A 22154-nucleotide genomic window follows, 5' to 3' on the forward strand; every position below is an offset into this window, starting at 1 on the left:
GATAGGTAGGTGTCCCCAGTACAGGTTAGCTAGGTGGGTGCCTCTAATATAGGTAGCCAGAATAGTTGCCCCCAGCATAGGTTAGATAGGTAGATGCCCCCAGTATATGTTAGTTGGGTAGGTGCCTCCAATATAGGTAGCCAGTATAGTTGTCACCTGTATAGACTAGCTAGGTAGGTAGGTGCCCCCAATACAGGTTAGATAAGTTAATGCTCCCACTATAGGTTAGATAGGTAGCTGCCCCCCAGTATAGGTTAGGTAGGTTCCCCCCAGTATAGGTTAGATAGGTAGGTGCCCCCCAGTATAGGTTAGATAGGTAGGTGCCCCCCAGTATAGGTTAGATAGGTAGGTGCCCCCCAGTATAGGTTAGATAGGTAGGTGCCCCCCAGTATAGGTTAGATTAGGTAGCTGCCCCCTCAGTATAGGTTAGATTAGGTAGCTGCCCCCCAGGTTAGATAGGTAGCTGCCCCCCAGTATAGGTTAGGTAGCTGCCCCCCAGTATAGGTTAGGTAGCTGCCCCCCAGTATAGGTTAGGTAGCTGCCCCCCAGTATAGGTTAGATAGGTAGCTGCCCCCCAGTATAGGTTAGATAGGTAGCTGCCCCCCAGTATAGGTTAGATAGGTAGCTGCCCCCAGTATAGGTTAGATAGGTAGCTGCCCCCCAGTATAGGTTAGATTAGGTAGGTGCCCCCCAGTATAGGTTAGATTAGGTAGCTGCCCCCTCAGTATAGGTTAGATTAGGTAGCTACCCCCCAGGTTAGATAGGTAGGTGCCCCCCAGTATAGGTTAGATAGGTAGCTGTCCCAGTATAGATTAGGTAGCTGCCCCCCAGTATAGGTTAGATTAGGTAAGTGCCCCCCAGTATAGGTTAGATTAGGTAGGTGCCCCCCAGTATAGGTTAGATTAGGTAGGTGCCCCCAGTATAGGTTAGATAGGTAGCTGCCACCCAGTATAGGTTAGATAGGTAGGTGCCCCCAGTATAGGTTAGATTAGGTAGGTGCCCCCCCAGGATAGGTTAGATAGGTAGCTGCCACCCAGTTTAGGTTAGATTAGGTAGGTGCCCCCCAGTATAGGTTAGATTAGGTAGGTGCCCCCCAGTATAGGTTAGATTAGGTAGGTGCCCCCCAGGATAGGTTAGATAGGTAGGTGCCCCCCAGGATAGGTTAGATAGGTAGGTGCCCCCAGTATAGGTTAGATTAGGTAGGTGCCCCCAGTATAGGTTAGATTAGGTAGGTGCCCCCCAGGATAGGTTAGATTAGGTAGGTGCCCCCCAGGATAGGTTAGATAGGTAGCTGCCCCAGTATAGGTTAGGTAGGTGCCCCCCATGATGGAGGGGGGAGCCGCAGCCGCGGGGAGGGCAGCCCGACCTCTCCCTCCCTTCCTCTCCCCAAGCCGCCCTCCGTGCGATCCCCCCTCGGAGTGCAGAGTGATGCAGCAGGGAAGCGCTATGCAAAACTACTCACCTCGCTGGCTCCAAGCGCTGCTCTCTCGCCGCCAGTCTCCTCTCTGCCTACACGCTGATACACACACACGCTGCTAAATAGGAAGCAGCGTGTGTGTGTATCAGCGTGTAGGCAGAGAGGAGACTGGCGGCGAGAGAGCAGCGCTTGGAGCCAGCGAGGTGAGTAGTTTTGCATAGCGCTTCCCTGCTGCATCACTCTGTACTCCGAGGGGGGATCGCACGGAGGGTGGCCCGGGGAGAGGAAGGGAGGGAGAGGTCGGGCTGCCCTCCTCGCGGCTGCAGCTCCCCCTCCATCGCAGCGCCCCGACGGCGGCACACCCCACACGCCCGTAGAAACGCCCATGCTGGTAGGTGTCAGGTAAATTCTGTTACCTAGTGAATCTATAGTCCAGTGAACACATAACAGTGCTATCTAAAAAGGAGCAAACATCATCTGACAAGTTTTTCAAATAAAAAGAAACCAGTGGTAATTGCAGATAATAAACAGACATGACTGCTCCTGATCCAGTTAGAAATGGCCAGATTAGACAATTGTTTTCTAAAGGTTTTTTCTTAAAGTGAAATTCTATCGTTTTAAAAGGATTAGTTAGTTAATTCAACTCTTCAAATTGCTAGTATTAATGTCAATTATTATTTAAAATTGCCAATCTTAAATTTAGAGCCTATATACTGCTGGCGTCACCAAAGCTTTTTTTCATCATGATTAGAGCAGCTTACCTCTGGGAAAGCAGATGCATATGGAGAGGAGGTGGAGCCAGCCAGGAGGGCAGTAAATACTAGTGATGTAGAGACTCCCTCCTCTCCTATTTCAGCAGCAGCAGATAGTGAGAAAATCTGAGAAGAATCAACTACTACCCCCTAGAGTTTACTGCCTGATTTCCCATAATTCTTGCAATACACTCTAGGGGGCAGCAGCGCTATGCACTGGGTACAGCAGATGATCCTTCTCACACTTTCTGCCTATCTGTAGCTGCTGACACACTAGAGCTGCAAGTCTGTGTGTCTCACCCCTTAATTAGTATTCACTGCTCTCCTGGCCAGCTCGCCTTTGCTCCATGTGGTGCTGCGATAGGACAGAAGTGAGGAGGAAAGCTGTGCCAGCCAGGTGTTCACCAGAATGAGCTGGCGGGACTCAGCTTGTAAAGGTTTTCATTTTCGTTGTAAACTCCATCAGTTATTGTGTATGTGGCCGTTAGTGTGATTTAATGGCATTATTTTGAATTTTTCTGTTTGTAATATATATATATATATATATATATATATATATATATATATATATATATATATATATATATATATATATATATATATACATATATATATATATATATATATATATATATATATAGCCGGATGTAAGCCAAGGCCACATAGGCAATGGCCTAGGGAACCACAGGATCAAGGGCGGATGGGCGGAAGGCTATACTGGGGAAGGGTCATCTGGCTGCCTATTCTAGAGGGAAGAGTCAATGGGCTACCTATACAGGAGGGAGGGGGAAGGGTCATGTGGCTACCTATACTAAAGGGGTCATCTGGCTACCTATATATGAACTTCAGATTCCGTTTGCTTTACTAAAGTTAACACAAAATACTACTATTTAGCTGCTTAGAACTCCAGAACATACCATAAATGCTCATTGTAAATAAAAGTTAGATTTTGGCTGTTTAGATCGTGTTAATTGTATGTTTTCATGAAACTTATGTGAGTTGTATCATTTTGCCACAGGCTCTGCACTCCCATGAAGCTGTGTATTGTGATGAATCCCTGCAAACCTCAGACTACAGTTCTACCTGGATTAGTATCAAGCCTCAAGGGGCTGTATTGGTGAGGAACAATGTGTGCGAGATAGACCCACACTTCCATCCAGTCTTGTCACTGCCTTCTGGTAAGTATAGTTAGATATTTATGTGGCAGACCATACATCATCAGTTTCTTATTCCACCACTATGTTATGTTTAACATCATTTGCAATGCTCTCTAGCTAGTCTCCTATCCCCAACCTGGGATTTGACTTGAAGGATAGCTGGGGGGAGGGATTGTGAAGAACAGTATCATTATATATGCACTAGATACCAATTAGATAAGTTAAATATTTGTTTCAGACAGTGTGGTAAATGGTTAGTACTATTTTGATAGTTACTATAGTCTGTTCCCTCACTGGAGAAATGCTCCTTCTCTTTCTGTCCCATATGCAATTTACGCACCCCGTTGCGCGCTCTGCCCCGTCATCATTCTCCCAGCAGTGATCGCCGCTAGGAGACTGTTAGATGGCGAAACTGCCGTTTATTTATTTAGTACAGTGCTGCGGTCTATGGCACGGCTGTCCCCCTGGGGGACACAGAAGCGATCCGCTGTGATAGGCTGACGGAAGGAGGGAGGGAGGGAAAAATAATAATTAAAAAAATAAGCATTTTTATTTAAAAATAAAGGAGGAAAATATTTATAAAGATATAAAATAAACACTGGGGGAGCGATCAAACCCCACCAACAGAAAGCTCTGTTGGTGGAGAAAAAGAGGGGGGGAGGGGGGAATCACTTGTGTGCTGACATGTATGGCCCTGCAGTGAGGCCTTAAAGCTGCGGTGGCCTATTTAGGGAAAAGTGGCCTGGTCTTTAGGGGGGTTTAACACTGTGGTCCTCAAGTGGTTAAACGTTTTTGATAGCCTCCCACACACAAAATCTTATGTGTCTCCCACCTTCCAATCCGTGCATCTGTATTGATAGAATTGCACATTGTTTTGGCACAAGTAGGCTATGGAAAAACTGAACTGTGAAAGAGAAAAGAGAATTAAAGAGGCACTCTGTAGAGAAAGTGGCAGAGACAGCTGAGACACACAAGAGAGAGGCAGATGTTGTGGAGGGAAAGACTGTGAGGAAACAGGTGACCTTCATCCAGTGCTGTATACATTGCTCAGGAAGCAGCACTGTCTGCTGTGTTGGACTTTTTGGTTTAGTTGCTATTATAATCCCTCGTATTGAGAGTCCTCCTGATCCCCTCCCATATCCATTCATAGCATAGATCTTGCTATTCCAGTACATACAGAGGTCGCATTGCAGGCATTAACATCATAATGGGATGGTACTTTATATGACCATCTATTATTATTAATTTGTATTTATATCGCACCAACATATTCCATAGCGCTGTTCATAGTACAAAACAGACAATAATGGGGAGCATAGAGACATAAGAAGTTCAAAACACTTTACAATCAGGGCAACTAGCAACACAAGTACAAATGTATGCAATTGATGTGTACTTTGAGACATTAACAACTGGTACAGTTGATACACTACAACTGGGGCAATTCTGTATGGCATGCCAGTGCATGGCACAACTTTTCAATTTCTGATGCGTTCTCCTGAAAGACCCACGCTGGATTACAGTTTTAGAAAAGATGCTTGAAATAATTCTACTTATCTGAAAAAGAATGGGCATATATGAGAGATTCTTATGTGATCTAAGCAACTTAACTGACTTATCTTCCAGATATTCCTCTCAGTTTACATTTTGGGTCTTTGCTGAAGAACAATAGTGAAATTAGTAGAAATGTTGTGTCCAGCACACTGTTCACACCAGAAGATACTGAATGCAACGGCCATGGTATGTCTTCCTAAATATTTCTTGTGATCTAGAAGGTCATTGACACCACTGTATTTTCCTTTCTATTCCACACTGTGTAATTTTATGGACACAATATATGTAGTAAACTTTCTTGGATCACATCTATTTAATGTCATCTAAGCAGCTTAACTGACTTGTCTTCCAGATATTCCTCTCAGTTTACAGTTTGGGACGACCAATGGTGAAATTAGTAGGAATGTTGTGTCCAGCACACTGTTTACACCAGAAGATAGTAAATGCAATGGCGATGGTATGTCTTCCTAAATTCTAAATTCTTGTGATATGGATGACTCCTTCTGCCTTCTATTTCACACTGTGTAATTTTATGGACGATTAAAGTGGGCTTATACTCCTAAAACTACAATTTTAGAAACTATTCTTTGTTATGTAAAAGAAAATTTGAAAGCATTCCCAAGTATCCCTTGTGTGTAAAATCATTTATTTGCACTGCAGAGAGTAATAGAAACTTGCTTATCTCTGGTCATTGGCAAAGGCAAGAACCTCCCTGTGCCTATGTCTTCACACTGCCCGCTCCCTCTTCTGAATAGACACATCACCCTGGTAAGAGCTGAGTCACTTCAGCAGAAAAGGAGGGGGCCGAGTGAAGACACAGGAACAAGGTGATTCTTGCCTTTGCTGTTGACCAGAGATAAACAATCTTCTACTGCTCTCTGCAGTGAAAGTAAAAAAAAATATCACACAGGGAGTACTTGGGAATGCTTTCAAAAGGCATTTTATGTTACTAAGAGTAGTTACTGACATTTTAGTTTTGGAAGTATAATCGTACTTTAACATATGTAGTAAACTTTCTTGGATTGCAGGTTTTTTTTTTTACTAGTTAGCAGAAACATCTTAATTCAAAGACTTTAGTTTATAAAGTCATAATAAATGCAGAGGTAGTCCCTAGGGATGAGCAAAATTGTTGCTGGCAGGTTGAACTTTGTTGAACTTCCAGTCAAGTCGCAAGATTCTTGCAAAATGGTTTCAGAAAAGTAGCATTTTAATTCTGACACAAACTAGTGGAAAAATAAGGTCCAAATGAGTTCTGGCATGATTGTCATAAATATGTTGAGGCTAATGTGGGTTTTCGAAGCATAATGGCAAGCCTTAGGTGCCTTCTGGAGCTGAGTTCTCTGGGTGTGCTTTGTGGAAGTCTCTTAAAGAGGAGCTGTTAGGTATAAGGTCTCAGAGAAAATAAACACATATATCAGTAGCTAAAGATTGGCTGTACTTACATTACATATGCATTTCACTGTCCACGTTTGGATTTCACAGAATTTGTATATAGTATATGCAGAGATAGATGCTCCTGACAGCTCATGGCAGGCTCCATGTTTTTCTGTCAAATGTGTCGTCATGTCCTGCCTGCTTCCTGATCACAGAAAAGCTGGTACTAAATAACACAGTGTGCAGTGAATATTAATGAGCCATGTGGCTAGGAACAATAGCTGACTCCTGCAGTGTACTCTGCCCGGAGATTTATCAGTGCTACGCTGCTGGACTGATTACAAGCTGCTGTAACGTCTCATTAGCAGCCGAGGGGAGGGCCCCAGAATGCTTTGCAGTATAGTATGCGGCTTGCGTCCTGCTTAGGTCTAACAGTTTGCTGATAAGCACACATCAAAGGTAACTGAGATTTTTATCTTCACTAATGGCTTTTGGGCTTCCTTCTAAACTGTTTAACACAGGAGAATAGAGGTTTAAATTAGCTTCTGCAGCCTGACAGTTACTCTTTAAAAATCTTGGTGCATGAATGTTCCTTTATGGTTCCCGGGAGTTCTCTTCAGGGCAAAAACACTTCTACTTAATCAGATAATGAATGGTGCCAGCCACTCTTTTTGAAATTAGAATTTCTTCCACATCAAACTCTTCTACCGCATTGACTAAATGTACAGGGAAGTACTCTACAACTACCTTCTTCAAGTAACAAACATACATGAAGCACTGGATGTATTCAGAGAATTGCTGGTAGTTACGGTTAGAAGACCATTGGGTTTATTTTTCTGACAGATTGGAAAAGGACCAATAAACTTGGGACCCAGGTTTTTAGAAAGGCATTTAAAGAGTAAGAATCAATTCTTTATTTTTATCTGATAAAAAAACTAACCTTCCTGGCGGTAACCCCGAACGTAGTTCGGGGTAAGCTGCGCAGGAGGTTTTCTCAGGCCCTGCTGGGCCGATTTGAATAATTTTTTTTTTTGCTGAACGCAGCTAGCACTTTGCTAGCTGCGTCAGCACTTCGATCGCCACCGCCCCACGCTCGATCGCCGCTATCCGCGTCGCCTATCAGCGCCAGGCAGCGGCAAGGGGTGGATCGGGACTCCCTTAGACTTCACGACGTCCATGACGTCGGTGACGTCATCCCGCCCCGTCGCCATAGCGACGGGGGAAGCCCTCCAGGAAATCCCGTTCTTTGAACGGGATTTCCTGATCCGGCGATAGGCGGGGCTGGGGGGATGCCGCTGAGCAGCGGCTATCATGTAGCGAGCCCTCGGCTCGCTACATGATATAAAAAAAAAAAAAACGGCTGCGCTGCCCCCTGGCGGTTTTTAATATACCGCCAGGAGGGTTAAAGGATGCTAACCAGGCAATCAAAACGTTAAAATCTCTATTACTTTTCTTTGATCATTCCCCAGTTTACCTGACTCGTATTTGGTACACACAAAATTTGGTACACAAAAAGGAAGCTACAGGGCATGCTGGGTTGTCCTTTTTTGCTTATGTACTTCCCCTCAGACTTAACTAATGCAGCCTGATTGGCTGAAGCCTCTTTCCCTCCTGTTTTCTCCTCCCACACCTATGTTCCTCTCTGATTGGCCAATATTTCTCATGTTGAGACAATACACTTTTTATAGTGAAGGGCAGGCAAATCAGGCAGAGGAGACTAAGGGAGGAAATGACAGAGTTGGCTTCAAAATAGCCACTCTTAAAATGGGAAATGCTAAGAAGGATTTTCTCTTTTTTTTACTGCAGAAAAATCACTAAAATAAAACTGTGGACAGTACAATACATATGTTATATAAGTAGAGCAAGTATGTATCTACTTATATATGTGTTTTTTTCTGAGATAGTATGGCTGACAGCTCGTCTTTAAAGAGGAGCTGTTAGGTATTAGGTCTCAGAGAAAATAAACACATATATCAGTAGCTAAATATAGGCTGTACTTACATTACATATGCATTTCACTGTCCACGTTTGGATTTCACAGAATTTTTATATAGTATGTGCAGAGAATGATGCTCCTGACAGCTCATGGCAGGCTCCATGTTTGTCTGTCTCCTATGAAGCCAAATGTGTCGTCATGTCCTCCCTGCTTCCTGATCACAGAAAAGCTCGTACTGAATAACACTAGTTTGCAGTGAATATTAATTAGCCATGTGGCTAGGAACAATAGCAGACTCCTGCAGTGTACTCTGCCGGGAGATTTATCAGTGCTGTGCGCTGGACTGAGTTACATGCTATTGTTACTTGACCCTGTAACTTCTCATTAGCAGCCGAGGGGAGGGCCCCAGAATGCTTTGCAGTATGGTTTACGGCTTGCGTCCTCTTAAGAGCTTGGGTCTAACAGCTTTGCTGATAAGCACACATCAAATGAAAGAGAGATTTTTATCTTCACTATTGCCTTTTTGGCTTCCGTCTAAACTGTTTAACACAGGAGAATAGAGGTTTAAATTAGCTTCTGCAGCCTGACAGTTACTCTTTAAGTTTCAGGAAAGCAGTGGATAACCAAACCTTATCCCTGATCTGGAATTCTGGACTCTCTCATGCTTGTCAGCAGGGCTGTGGAGTTGGTACAAAAATCCACTGACTCCGACTCTTCAGGTTAAGATTCCACTGACTCCGACTCCTCTAATTTGCATATTACAATTTTGTTGATTGAAAGTATGTAACATAAAATGCATCTCTTAACTGCCAACGCTTAGGAATTTTAAAATACAACTGAAGTGAGAGGGATATGGAGGCTGCCATATTTATTCCCTTTTAAACAATACCAGTTACCTGGCTAGCAGGCTGATCTTCTGCCTCTAATACTTTTAGTCATAGACTAAAACTAGTCCTTGGTAAGAGTACTTGTAGAAGACAGGAACAAAGAACATCTATCAGGCCCTAGGCAATGTAACTGTGGGTACATGTAAGAGTGATGTGCAGGTACTCTGCAGGAGAATAAGGCTATTCTTCGTCTATTACATATTCTTCATTTACAATCTGAACCAGGTTTATGGGTGATAGACAGCACCTCTGTGTTCAATGTGCACAGCATTCTCAGTGGATTCCCTGCAGCTCTGTGGGGAGAGCATATGTAACGTATAGTACTACCGTGTAACAAAGTAAACCTGAGACAGATTAAATTAAAATTTTATACATACCTGGGGTTCCTCCAGCCCCCTTCAGGCTAATCAGTCCCTCGCTGTCCTCCTCCACCACTTGGATCTTCTGCTATGGGTCCAGGTACTTGAACCAGTCGGGCGTAATGCGCATGCCCACACTCCACCGCTGGGAGCGTACTACACCTGCGCAGCACCATTGCACAGGTGCAGAATGTTCCTGGCTGTGGGAGCGACACGCGACCGGACTGCGCTGACTGGCTGAATTACCGGGACTCGTAGCTAGAGATGGCCCGAACGGTTCACCGGTGAAGTTTGGTGGTTCGCGTTTGCCAGCGAACGCCAACTTTTCCAGAAGTTCGGTTTGCCCCCATAGTGCATCATGAGGGTCAACTTTGACCCTCTACATCACAGTCAGCAGGCACATTGTAGAAAATTATTCTACACTCCCTCCTGGAGGCCCCCCCCCCCTATAAACGGCAGGCAGCGTCAGGCATTGGACTCACTCGTGTGCCTGCATTAATTAGAGAAGGGAAAGCTGCTGCAGACTCTCATAGGGAAAGCTTAGTTAGGCTCTTGTAGGCTTCTTAGCTTGCTCCTTGCTGATTCTTATTGCTCAAAAAGCAGCCCTCAACAGCTCTTTTGAGAGCTAATCTTGTTCTTGTGATCTATTTTTTGTGTGTGTGTGTCCTACTGACACTTGTGTTGCATAGACAGCCTTGGTAATTCCCACTGTGTGTGCCACTGCCAGGCCCAGCACATTCAGTGACTACCTGTGTGTGTGCCAGGTGCACATTGTAATACCCATCACTGCATATACCTACCTGTTGTTCACTGTGCACCCACCTAGCTACGTGAGCGCACGCAGTGTCACTGTGCCTGTCCGGTACCTGTCTGTGTGTGACAGGTGCACATTGTAATACTCATCACTGCATATACCTACCTGTTGTTCACTTCAGTCAGTGCACCCACCTACCTACGTGAGCGCACGCAGTGTCACTGTTCCTGTCCGGTACCGGTCTGTGTGTGACAGGTGCACATTGTAATACCCATCACTGCATATACCTACTACCTGTTGTTTACAGTGCACCCACCTACCTACGTGAGCGCACACAGTGTCACTGTTCCTGTCCGGTACCGGTCTGTGTGTGACAGGTGCACATTGTAATACCCATCACTGCATATACCTACTACCTGTTGTTTACAGTGCACCCACCTACCTACGTGAGCGCACGCAGTGTCACTGTGCCTGTCCGGTACCTGTCTGTGTGTGACAGGTGCACATTTGTAATACCAGTCATTGCATGATTGTTCATAGTACCTGTGTGACCGCACGCTGTGTAATATACCACTCCGCGCATGCCTGTTAACTGCACCTTTGTGACAGCTGCACATTGTATTGTAATACCAGTCACTGCATACATGTCACTGCATCTGTGACTGCACATTGTATTATACCTGGCAGTCAGTGCATACCTTTCACTTGAATGGATGGCAGACTTGCCCTCCATAACAGATTCTTGTTAAAGGATTTAAAATTGATTCGTCTCATATACAGCAGGGCCTCGAAAGTCCTCCTGTATTGTTATTTTTTGTCATTACCTCGGGACTTGCATGCCATGCCTGCTGCCTTCTTTGGATGTGTGGTGGTAGCCTTTTCTCAGGCTCCAAATCCAGACCGGTATCAAATCCTGACCCCCGCTTTCTTTAACAATGGTAGAGAAAGAACCATCGACAGTATGAGCAGCGATGGACTACTGGGTGCGCAGGCTTGACCTGTGGCCAGAGCTGTCACAATTTGCCATCCAACTTCTGTCTTGCCCTGCCTCAAGCGTCCTGTCAGAAAGGACCTTCAGCGCAGCTGGAGGCATTGTCACTGAGAAGAGAAGTCGCCTAAGTCACAAAAGTGTTCAGTACCTCACCTTTATCAAAATGAATGGCTATATGGGCACATATGGATAGAATGGCTATATGGGCACATAAATGGCAGATGAAATTCAATGTTGAAAAATGTAAAGTCATGCATTTTGGTCGTACCAATGGTCTAGCACCATACAAAATAAATGGGATACAGTTGGGGACATCAAACTTGGAGAAGGACTTAGGAGTACTCATCGACAACAAGTTAAATAATCGTACTCAATGCCAAGCCGCTGCAGCTAAAGCTAACAACATTTTGGGATGCATTAAAAGGGAAATAAAAACTCGAGATGCTAGCATAATATTGCCCCTGTTTAACTCTCTAGTAAGGCCATATCTGGAATATGGAATTCAGTTCTGGGCACCACATTACAAAAAAGATATTGCAGTTTTAGAGCAGGGACAGAGAGGAGCAACAGAATTGATACATGGGATGGAAGGTCTTGCTTACCAAAAAAGGTTAGATAAACTGGGTTTATTTAGTCTAGAGAAAAGACGCCTTAGAGGAGATCTAATTAAAATGTATAAATACATCAGGGGGCAATATAATAGCTTGGTGGATGAGCTTTTTGTCCCTAGGCCTTCTCAAAGGACTAGAGGACATGATCTGCGCATGGAGGAAAAACGTTTTAGCCATTTATTTAGGAAAGGGTTCTTTACAGTAAGAGTGATTAAGATGTGGAATGCATTGCCACAGGAATTCGTTATGGCAAACTCTATACCTGCATTTAAAGGGGGCTTAGATGCTTTCCTTGCGTTGAAAGACATCCATGGCTACAATTACTAGGTAATGCCTAATGATGTTGATCCAGGGATTTTATCTGATTGCCATCTGGAGTCGGGAAGGAATTTTTCCCTTTTGGGCTAATTGGACCATGCCTTGTAAGGGTTTTTTCGCCTTCCTCTGGATCAACAGGGATATGTGAGGGGGCAGGCTGGAGTTGTACTTTGTACTGGTTGAACTCGATGGACGTATGTCTTTTTTCAACCAAAAAAACTATGTAACTATGAATGAGGCATGGATCCCGGAGGGCTACTGCCCACCCCAAGACTATATCAGTCCCCGCACACAGCATCTCTGCCTGCACGCCGTGTGACTGCCTTCCCCAAGACTAAGTCACTCCCCACACAGCACCTCTGCCCGCAGGCCGCTTGACTGCCTTCTCCACCACCACCAACAGGGTCCAGAACTCCAGGTGGATTCCTGAATTTTTAAGGCTGCTGCAATTATAAGCACTTTAGGCTTGCAATTTAGCATTCAGTGTGATTTCTGCTCTTAAAACGCTGCTTTGTGTCAAATCCAGATTTTTCCCCAGGACTTTTGGCGTCTATCCCACTCCGCCATGCCCCCCTCCAGGTGTTAGACCCATTGAAACATCTTTTCCATCACTTTTGTGGCCAGCATAAGTGTTTCTAGTTTTCAAAGTTCGCCTCCCCATTGAAGTCTATTGCGGCTCGCGAAAGTTCGTGCAAACCGAACTTTTGCGGAAGTTTGCGAACCGAAAAATCGGAGGTTCGGGCCATTTCTACTCAAAGAAGAAGATTCAGGTGGCGGAGGAGGACAACGACTGAATTAGCCTGAAGGGGGCTGGAGGAAGCCCCAGCTATGTATAAAACTTTTCTTTTCATCCGTCTCAGGTACCCTTTAATTCGTAGTCACCAAACCAAATTTTAACAACATATCAAATGATTTGATTTCATGAGCAAAGGGAGTGCATATATTTGCATAAACCAGCATCAACGCAGAATTATTTCCATCTCATTGACCATCTCCATTAGTGACACAGCTACACATCAGGGTTTATTCTTACAGCATACAGTAGATGTTATTTAGTATATATAATCAGACATGTATAGCTGATTGTAAAAATACGGGGATTGCTTTATTGAAGCAGCACAAGTAACTATTTTTTGATTGGTTTATTTAATTTATGTGGACTAAGCACAGCTATTACTGTGTATATATAAATTATTTATGATGACTATTATCTGAGAAAACATTTTATCATATTTTCTATTTTAATTACAGTTTAAATTCATTAGGAGTCGGAGTCGGTGCATTTTCTCCCGACTCCAACTCCAGGTACCCAAAAATTGCCCCGACTGCAACTCCTCGACTCCGACTCCACAGCCCTGCTTCTCAGAAAACTTGTAAGCCCCCCTTTGGTTTTCTCTAGGTTGGTGCAGAGAGTATGGAGGTTTTGGGTGACAAATTCTAAACGCTCTCGAACTTTAGAAATTGAGTCCAACCGAGGCAACCTAAATGGATTAAAGGTGTAACTGGCAAAGAGTGGAGTTTGACCAGTTGATGAATTAATACAATTATTTGCTAATTCTGGTCTATTGCAGTAATCTCACCCAGCACTTGGCTAATGTATTTGTATGGGATGGACCACACCAGAGCGATGTGATTTTCTCCCGAACGCAAACACGGGTCCTGCAGCATTTCTGCTAATTTCTGAGGTGATCCAGCGTCAATGTTAAGTATAGGAAAGTGGAGAATCGCTCTGAAAAGCGCTAGATCAGAGCAATTTTCCAAGCATTTTTGTTATAGAAGTTGTTCAGTTACAGCTCTACTGTAACAAAAAATAAAAGCTACACCAAAATGCTCCAGAAATCGCTAGGCATGATTAGAAAATTGCTAGGCACATGCCTAGAATTGCCTTGAAAAATCACTTTAAAAAGTGCTGAGCGTTTGTGATTACACTAACGCTTTTTGATGTGCATTGGCCCTGAGCACATGATCGCAACAGCATTTAAAAACGTCAGCCTGTAAACCTTTGGGCACAATGATTTTATTGTCAAGATACCAGTGTAACTTTTTCCCAATATCAGGATGGTATTTGCAGATGCATCCTTGACTTGAAAAAAGTAGATCCAGAGTGATCATAAGGAAATGCTTGGGTGAGAGGACAGTTTCCTCCAGTTCTCTGGTAGACTCCCCATCAAACATCCTGGGAAACATGTTTGTCTCAGTTTAGTACCATCGATGGTACATAATATGAAAGTTGACCCTAGAGAAAAACAAAGGCTATGGACCCTGACAAATGATGCTGGGAATACACCATACTATTTTCTATTAGATTCTTCTGTTAGATTTTTCTGTTAGCTGTTCTGTTAGAATGCATAATTAGAACAATGCTTAATTGCTTGGCAGATAGATGGTAAGCTAGATACATTTCCAACATGCTGAACTTTATCTATCTGGCAGGTAAATATAACAGAAAATTGTATGGTGTATTCCCAGCATAAGAGAACTCATGTAAGCATGTGATTTGTTTGATCAGCTGATAGATGTGTAAAGCCTGATTTACTGTGATCAGGGCCGTGCAGAGGATTCTCAAGGGGGGGGTGCTCAAATTTGAAAAAGGGGCCCTAATCGATAAATCGTGCTAAATTGTGTATGTAATACCCCTTCTCCAGAAAGCACTAGGCAGTCTTAACCCCCCCCCCCCCCCCCACCACACCTACACACACACACACACACACACACACACATCTTTATAGAAGTATCAGGCAGACTTTGTGTCTTCTTCCAACCAACTTCTTTGGTGCCACCACCCTCAAATCAGCAGTCATAGGTGCGCACTATTAGGGTAGGCGCAGTGGAGCCTGATGTAGGCATGGACTCACCTTTCATTACTGGGACCTCTGTCCCTCTAGATCAGCACCCAAGCTTCTTTTCAGGCAAAGAAGCAGTGGTTGCCAATATGCAGTGGTTGCTAAGCATTAGTAGATGCAAAACTGCAGTAAGTGCCAAGGTGCAGTGGGTGCCCAGATGCAATGGGTGGTAAGACGCAAAGGTCCAGTTTGTGCTCATTTGCAGTGGGTGCCGATGTGCCAAAGTAAAGTCCGTGTCAAGCTGCTGTGGGTACCAAGGTCCAGTTTGTATTGTGTGTTTATTTGCAGTGGGTGCTGTGCAGTATTGGGTGCTAAATGAGTAGCAGATGGTGATAAACAATAGTGGGTGCCATGTGAGTGCTAATTGGTACAGGGAGCCATGTGAGTGTTGGACATGAGTGAGTAGGGAGTGCCATGTGTGGTCTGGATGTGTGCCATGGGAGAGTACTGTGTCTCATATGGGTTCAGACCAAGGGTGGGTACTGGGTGCTATATGGGTGCTGGCCATGGATGGGTACTAGGTGCATATAATGGCTTTGGAACTTTGTGCTGTGTGAGTACTATGCCATGTGGGTGTTGATTATGGGGGTTATAGGGTGTCATGTGGGTCATAGGTGCAAATACTGAGTGCCAAGTGGGTACTGGGAGTGAGTACATGGTAACATCTGGGTAATGGGTGCTGGTTAGTGGGGTATTTGTTGTCATGTGAGTGCTAAATGCAGAAGCTGGGTGCCATGTGGGTTCTGGGTGCTATCACAGGGTGTCATGTGCATTCTGGCTGTATGGGTTGGTGTCAAGCATCATGTAGGTGTTGATTGCAGGTACTCAAGCCCTTGTGAGTTCTGGGTGCAAGTACTAGATGTCATATGTGAGTGTTTGGTGTTTGTGCTGGGCACCAAGTGGAGGCTTAGTGCAACTGGAACTACTGCAGATGAAACATGTGGGTGTTGGGTGCAGGTACATTGGTGCGCATACTTGGTGCATTGCCTGCACTAGGTGCTAGCTGTGGGTGGGCATTGTGTGCCATGTGGATTCTGGGTGCAGTACTTTTGGTGCTAGTACTGGTTTATGTGAGTTCAGATAATGTGCAAGAACTGTGCCAAGTGGGTGCGAGTACTGGGAGCCAGCTATAGGGTGAATGATGCAAGTACTAAGTGCCATATGGAGGTTGGATATAAGTATTGGGTGCAGGGTGCTTGGTGCAAGTACTGGGTGCTTGCTATAGTGGGGGTTACTGGTTGAGTGTAATGTGGGTGCTGAATATTGGTGGGATTGCGGTGGGTGCAGGGAGTGGGAGGTCACTGTGGGTACTGCTATGAATGGCATAATTGCTGCTAGGGGAGGTAGAGGTCAGTGTGGGTGCTGGTGGAAGGGTAGGTCACTGTGGGTTCTGTGGAAGGAAGAGGTCAGTATGAGTGCTGGAGGAAGGGGAGGTCACTGTGGGTGCTGGGAGAGGTCATTGTAGTTATTGGAGGAGGGAGTAGTTGTGGATGCTGTGTGTTGGGAGAGATCAGTGTGGGCGCTGCTTTTGGGATGGGAGGTCCCTGTAAGTGCTGCAGAGGACAGGAGGGTAGCCGCTGGGGGAGAGAAAGATCACTGTGGGTGCTGGGGGAAGGATAGGTCAGTGTGGGTGCTGGGGTAGGCAGGATCACTGCTAGATTTGGGGAAGGAGAGGTGATTGTGGGTGGTAGGTGAAGGGAGAGGTCACTGTGGGAGGGAGAGGTCACTGTGGGTGCTGGGGAAGGAGATGTCACTGCGGGTGCTAGGTGGAGGGAGAGGTCACTGTGGGTGCTGGGGAAGGAGATGTCACTGTGGGTGCTAGGTGGAGGGAGAGGTCACTGTGGGTGCTGGTGGAGGGAGAGGTCACTGTGGGTGGTAGGTGGAGGGAGAGGTCACTGTGGGTGCTAGGTGGAGGGAGAGGTCACTGTGGGAGGGAGAGGTCACTGTGGGTGCTGGGGGAGGGAGAGGTCACTGTGGGTGCTAGGTGGAGGGAGAGGTCACTGTGGGTGCTAGGTGGAGAGAGGTCACTGTGGGAGGGAGAGGTCACTGTGGGTGCTGGGGGAGGGAGAGGTCACTGTGGGTGCTAGGTGGAGGGAGAGGTCACTGTGGGTGCTAGGTGGAGGGAGAGGTCACTGTGGGTGCTGGGGGAGGAGAGGTCACTGGGTGCTGGGGGAGGGAGAGGTCACTGTGGGTGCTAGGTGGAGGGAGAGGTCACTGTGGGTGCTAGGTGGAGGGAGAGGTCACTGTGGGTGCTAGGTGGATGGAGAGGTCACTGTGGGTGCTGGGGAGGGAGAAGTCACTGTGGGTGCTAGGTGGATGGAGAGGTCCCTGTGGGTGAGGGAGAAGTCACTATGGGTGCTTGGGGAGGTAGAGGTCAGTATGGGTCCTAGGTGGAGGGTGAGGTCAGTATGCCACACTAGGATTCCTATCCAGGCCTCTTCACCTGAAAGTGTCCCAGGCGGGGGCGGAGCTTCTCACGGGTGGGCGGGGCTTACCACGGTAGGAGGCGGGGCTTATTTTGCGCGATCAGAGGGGCCTTTTTTGCTGTTTTTAAAAAGGGGGGGTGCCTGGGCACCCAGAGCACCCCCCTCTGCACGTGCCTGACTGTGATCACAACCTGCTTTAGCACATGATCGTGACTGGCAAATCAAATCTGATCACGTTTTTGCATGAGTTCTCCTGGATACGACAATCATTAATTCTGAGTCTGCTTGCTGTGCTGAGATATTCCAGGTTCTTATGGTCAGTGGGCTTCTTCCAATAGATACTGCCATTCCTCAAGTAAGGAATAGCTCTCAGTCCCCAAAATCGTAGTTCCTCTCAGCAGGGCTTAGTTTGTGGCAAAATAATTCAGTTAGATGTGACAAGGCTTTAGGTCCAGATCATTGAAATAGGACCGCTCCAGTAACAGTTTCTGAGATGTCCACCTTCAAGACAAAAGGCAATACAGGGTCAGTGTGTTTGAGGACTTGTGCACACACACAAAAAGCTTTTTGAGCTTGCCTAAAGCAGCTTGCACTTACATGATCCATTGGGAAGGCTGACCCTGTTGGGTAAGAAGATTTGTTGGGATTACAATTGCTGAGAATCCTGTAATAAGTTTCCTGTAGAAATTGGTGAACCCAGTAAAATGCTTGACACCCTTTTATCTGTCAGTTGGCCAATCCAATACTGCAGATAGAGCGCTGTGGAAGAAGACAGGCACACTGTTGAATCATCCGTAGTATGGCACCCAGTATGGCACCCAGACATTTTTACAAAATGAATAAAATGGACTGAAATCCACTATAATTCTCTCTCCAATTAAATTTAGGCACAATTACGGTAAAATCAGTCTATGAAAAAGCTAGGATTGTGTTGCACAAACTGAGGTTACCAAAAGGATTAGGCAGTTTGGGCATCCCTAATATCAGATGCTATAAGTTGGCATGCATGACCAGGCGTGTTCGAGATTGGATCAACGGCTCTAGCATTTTCTCCAACTTTTCTCTGGATGCAGCCTTTGCAGAACCCTGGACTCTACCAGGTCTCTTAAGGTGGCCACTAATGATCCAATCTTTTTCATCCAATTTTACCAAATCTATGTAGTAGAAGGGTAAATTGAGTTAATATATTGAATGGATAATTTAGGCAGTTCCCTTATATTACATAGAAATGGTATGATTGGATGAAAAAGATTGGATCATTAGTGGCCACCATTACACAGCATTTAGCGTTCTTCCCCAGCGCCTAAAATTTAGTAAGGTAATTAGGGCTACAGTGATATCATGGAAGAAGATATGTAAAAAATTTAAAATATGCTACCAGATCACAAAATATATGCCATTATGGGGTCATCTTGGGTTCCCGGCTAGTTTATCTCACTCAGATTTTCTCATATGGGAAGAAAAAGGTCTGGTGAGACTAGGACAACTTGTAAATCTCTCAGAGGGTAGACTTCTTACACTTAAAGAAGCCAGATTGTCAAAATGTTCACCTTTCCAAAAAAATGTATATTTCTTCAGAACACTGCAAATCCACATCCCTGCCAAATATTTCAAGGACTTAAGAGCCATGATACTCCATTACATATGGAAAAAGAGGAAAAGAAGAGTCTCATTTATCACTCTAACCTCCCCCCAAAAAGAGGGAGGTTTTGGTCTCCCAAATCCTTACCATTACTACCTCTCCACGATTTTAGACATGTCTAAACAATGGTGGAGTACTCCATCCTCTAAAATTTGGGTTAACTTAGAGAGCAAACTAACCATAATTCCCCTACACCACATTATAAGCCTACTCCTACTAAATTCCCCAATCCAACCTGTTAATCACCCTACTATCTCGCCACCATTACAGCATGGAAAGAAATACTGAAACTCAAGCCCTCAGCCTAAGATATGCATCCGTGGATTTCGTTAGGCATCACTCGCATAGATGACCTATTACAAGAAGGTAAACTAATTTCGTTCACCTCTCTCCAACATAAATTTGGTTTAAAACACAATTGCCTCTATACTTATTTACGCATAGCCCATTTACACAAAAGCCCAAAAACTACCCTTGGTGTTGTGGAATAACTTCAAATCCCATATTTTCCTAAGAGGAGGTATTTCAATGTGGTATGAACAATTTTCCTTGTCTACACCATCTCCCTTAGAAAAATATATTAAAGTTTGGGCTACAGACTTACATTTTCCTCTCTCACTCAAAAAAATTAAGAAAACTTTTCATGATACCAATAAAAATTCCAAATGTATTAATCATTTATAAACATCACAGAAAATCCTATGCAAATGGTACATAACGCCTAGAATAATGTCCAACTTCTCCAAAGATATTAAACCTTTCTGTTGGAGGAACACATCCTGTGGGAATGCCCAATTTAATTTTACAGCCCTTTTGGCTGTTAGTTGAAAAAATTATAACCCACATTACTCAATCACCCTTCACCCTAACCCCTCATCTCGCCTTACTTTTAATAGATATGGACAAATTCCCTCTTAGACATAGAATCATAACCAACCATATACTATGCGCCACTCGACAACTAATACTGTCTAACTGGAATCCCACTGAAATCTGGAATCCCACTGAAATCCCCTCCCTATCTCAATTAATCCACCTAACAAACTACAACCTCCAAATGGAGAAAAACTTACTTAGAGTAAACAACACTCCTCACAACAAAGAGGCCTTCGACATTGATATGGATATAAATTGGCAGAATATACTACCACACTTCCTCTACCAACAAAAATCTCCTAGACCTTAAAATCTTTACTTCTTACATATACCACTTGACCCTACTTACCTGTATAACTCCTACCTAACAAACAATCATATCTCCCCCCCCCCTCCCCTCTTCTCCGCTGATAAGATAGGTTCATACAGGGACAAGTGTGTCTGGACGAGACATATTATGCAGGAGAACAGAGGCGCCAAAAGGATAAAAGGAAGGTAAATGAGCTTAAAATAACTAATTCTTGGTAAATAGAGGAGGTAGTGGTGGACTTACCTCCTCCAAGTAGACAAACAACGACTGTAGTAAAGACAGAGGTGCCTGGCTCTTCTACTGACCACATATGCTATTGCTCCGATATTATTGCCTAATGAAGCGGGATCAAACCTGCGGAACGCGTTGCATATTTGGAGTTCATAAATAAAATATATTGACTGTCTTTACTACAGTCGTTGTGTGTCTACTTGGAGGAGGTAAGTCCACCACTACCTCCTCTATTTACCAAGAATGTGTTGTTTTAAGCTCATTTAGCTTCCTTTTATCCTTTTGGCGCCTCTGTTCTCCTGCATAATATTGAGTCCACCCTGGGTGGAGGGTTAAATCCCCTTTTTCTCATCTACAGAGAGCAACTTCATATTCCGGAGTGGGGTCAGGAAAATCTTCCCACCTGCTTGTACAGTGGTTGCCTAATGGTAACCCTGGTTTGTGAGTATTAATATTTACTCTATCTAGTAACCATTTACCAGTACATATTTCACTATTGGGGCTCTTGGTGTTCCTTGTTTTTATCTGGACGAGACATCGTTTGCAGGCACACTCTCTCTCTTAGGAAGATAATTGTTAGTTTCTGTTCCTATTAGTTCACATGTTGAGACCCACTCTCGCTTGTTAGTATACTATTAGGTTGTTATCCTCTTGTAATATGATATTAGTTGAATCTTACTAATCACTCTTCTATTTCTTAACTGTCCAACTCCCTTCTTGTTGAAATTTGAGACTGAATCAACATGTTTTCAACTCGTTGTAACGTTTAAAACATAACTCAGACTGTTAATTACTCTGTATAAGATTCTTGATTCAATAAAAACTATTGAAATTAAACAAAAAAAAAAAAAAAGAAAAAAAAGAAGCCAGATTGAAATTTGCACTCCCTGCCCATCATTTCCTCTATTTTGGCCAACTGAGAGCCCAGTTTACTAGTACAATCCGTAATACAACTAATCTAACCACCTTAAACACCTTTGATGAATTCCTAGCCCCTCACCCAAAATATCCTTATCCCAGATTCCGAAGTCCCTGTAAAAAGTACACTTACCTGTCAAAACAAAATCTACCTTTTAGTCTTGGACTAAAGACATCCCTGACCCTGAAATTGCAATTAAGATCTTGACTGGGCTAGATGCGTACGTACAAAAAGGGCGCCTGGACAAAAAGGGCGCGGGGTGTAAACTCTAAATAATAATTAATCATTAATAGGGTTTATAAAAATAGTGTGCTATATTTCGTTTACAAATAAAGTTTAACAAAATTATAAATCATTAAATAATGTTTATAAAATCGGAAATTGTGAAAACGTTAATCTTGCCTATTTCTAAAGTTAAACTTATAATTACGTTTATTAAAAAAACAATAATATATGTTTAATTGTTATAATTGTATATTATTGTGAATAACCTTCATTTATGGTTTGTTCTTATAATAAAATCTGAAAATATTCTTTATAACGATGATATAAATATAAGTACGTTCGTAATAAGTGTTGTAAAACATTAGTAATTATTACTAAAATTTTACTAAAACTATACCTAAGCCTACTCTTACACAGAACCCTCCCTGTACCTATCCCTAACCCCTAGACCCCCCTGTTGGTGCCTAAACCTAAGACCCCCCTGTTGGTGCCTAAACCTAAGACCCCCCTGTTGGTGTCTAAACCTAAGACCCCCCCTGTTGGTGCCTAAGTAACCCTCCCTGTACCTACCC

General features: G+C 44.1%; 1 protein-coding gene across 4 annotated transcripts in view; it reads left to right on the plus strand.

Moving 5' to 3' along the window:
- The window catches only part of KANSL1L (KAT8 regulatory NSL complex subunit 1 like), a 106866-nt gene that overhangs the window by 54284 nt on the left and 30428 nt on the right, over positions 1-22154 (plus strand). For all 4 annotated transcript variants that reach the window (XM_068245172.1, XM_068245169.1, XM_068245170.1 and 1 more), the window contains exons 7-9: positions 3188-3347; positions 4953-5066; positions 5233-5337. In XM_068245172.1, coding sequence (XP_068101273.1) covers positions 3188-3347; positions 4953-5066; positions 5233-5337 — 379 coding nt within the window. The remainder of the gene's footprint in view (positions 1-3187; positions 3348-4952; positions 5067-5232; positions 5338-22154) is intronic.

The sequence above is a fragment of the Hyperolius riggenbachi genome, chromosome 7, assembly GCF_040937935.1.
Source record: "Hyperolius riggenbachi isolate aHypRig1 chromosome 7, aHypRig1.pri, whole genome shotgun sequence".
Taxonomy (NCBI): Eukaryota; Metazoa; Chordata; class Amphibia; order Anura; family Hyperoliidae; genus Hyperolius; species Hyperolius riggenbachi.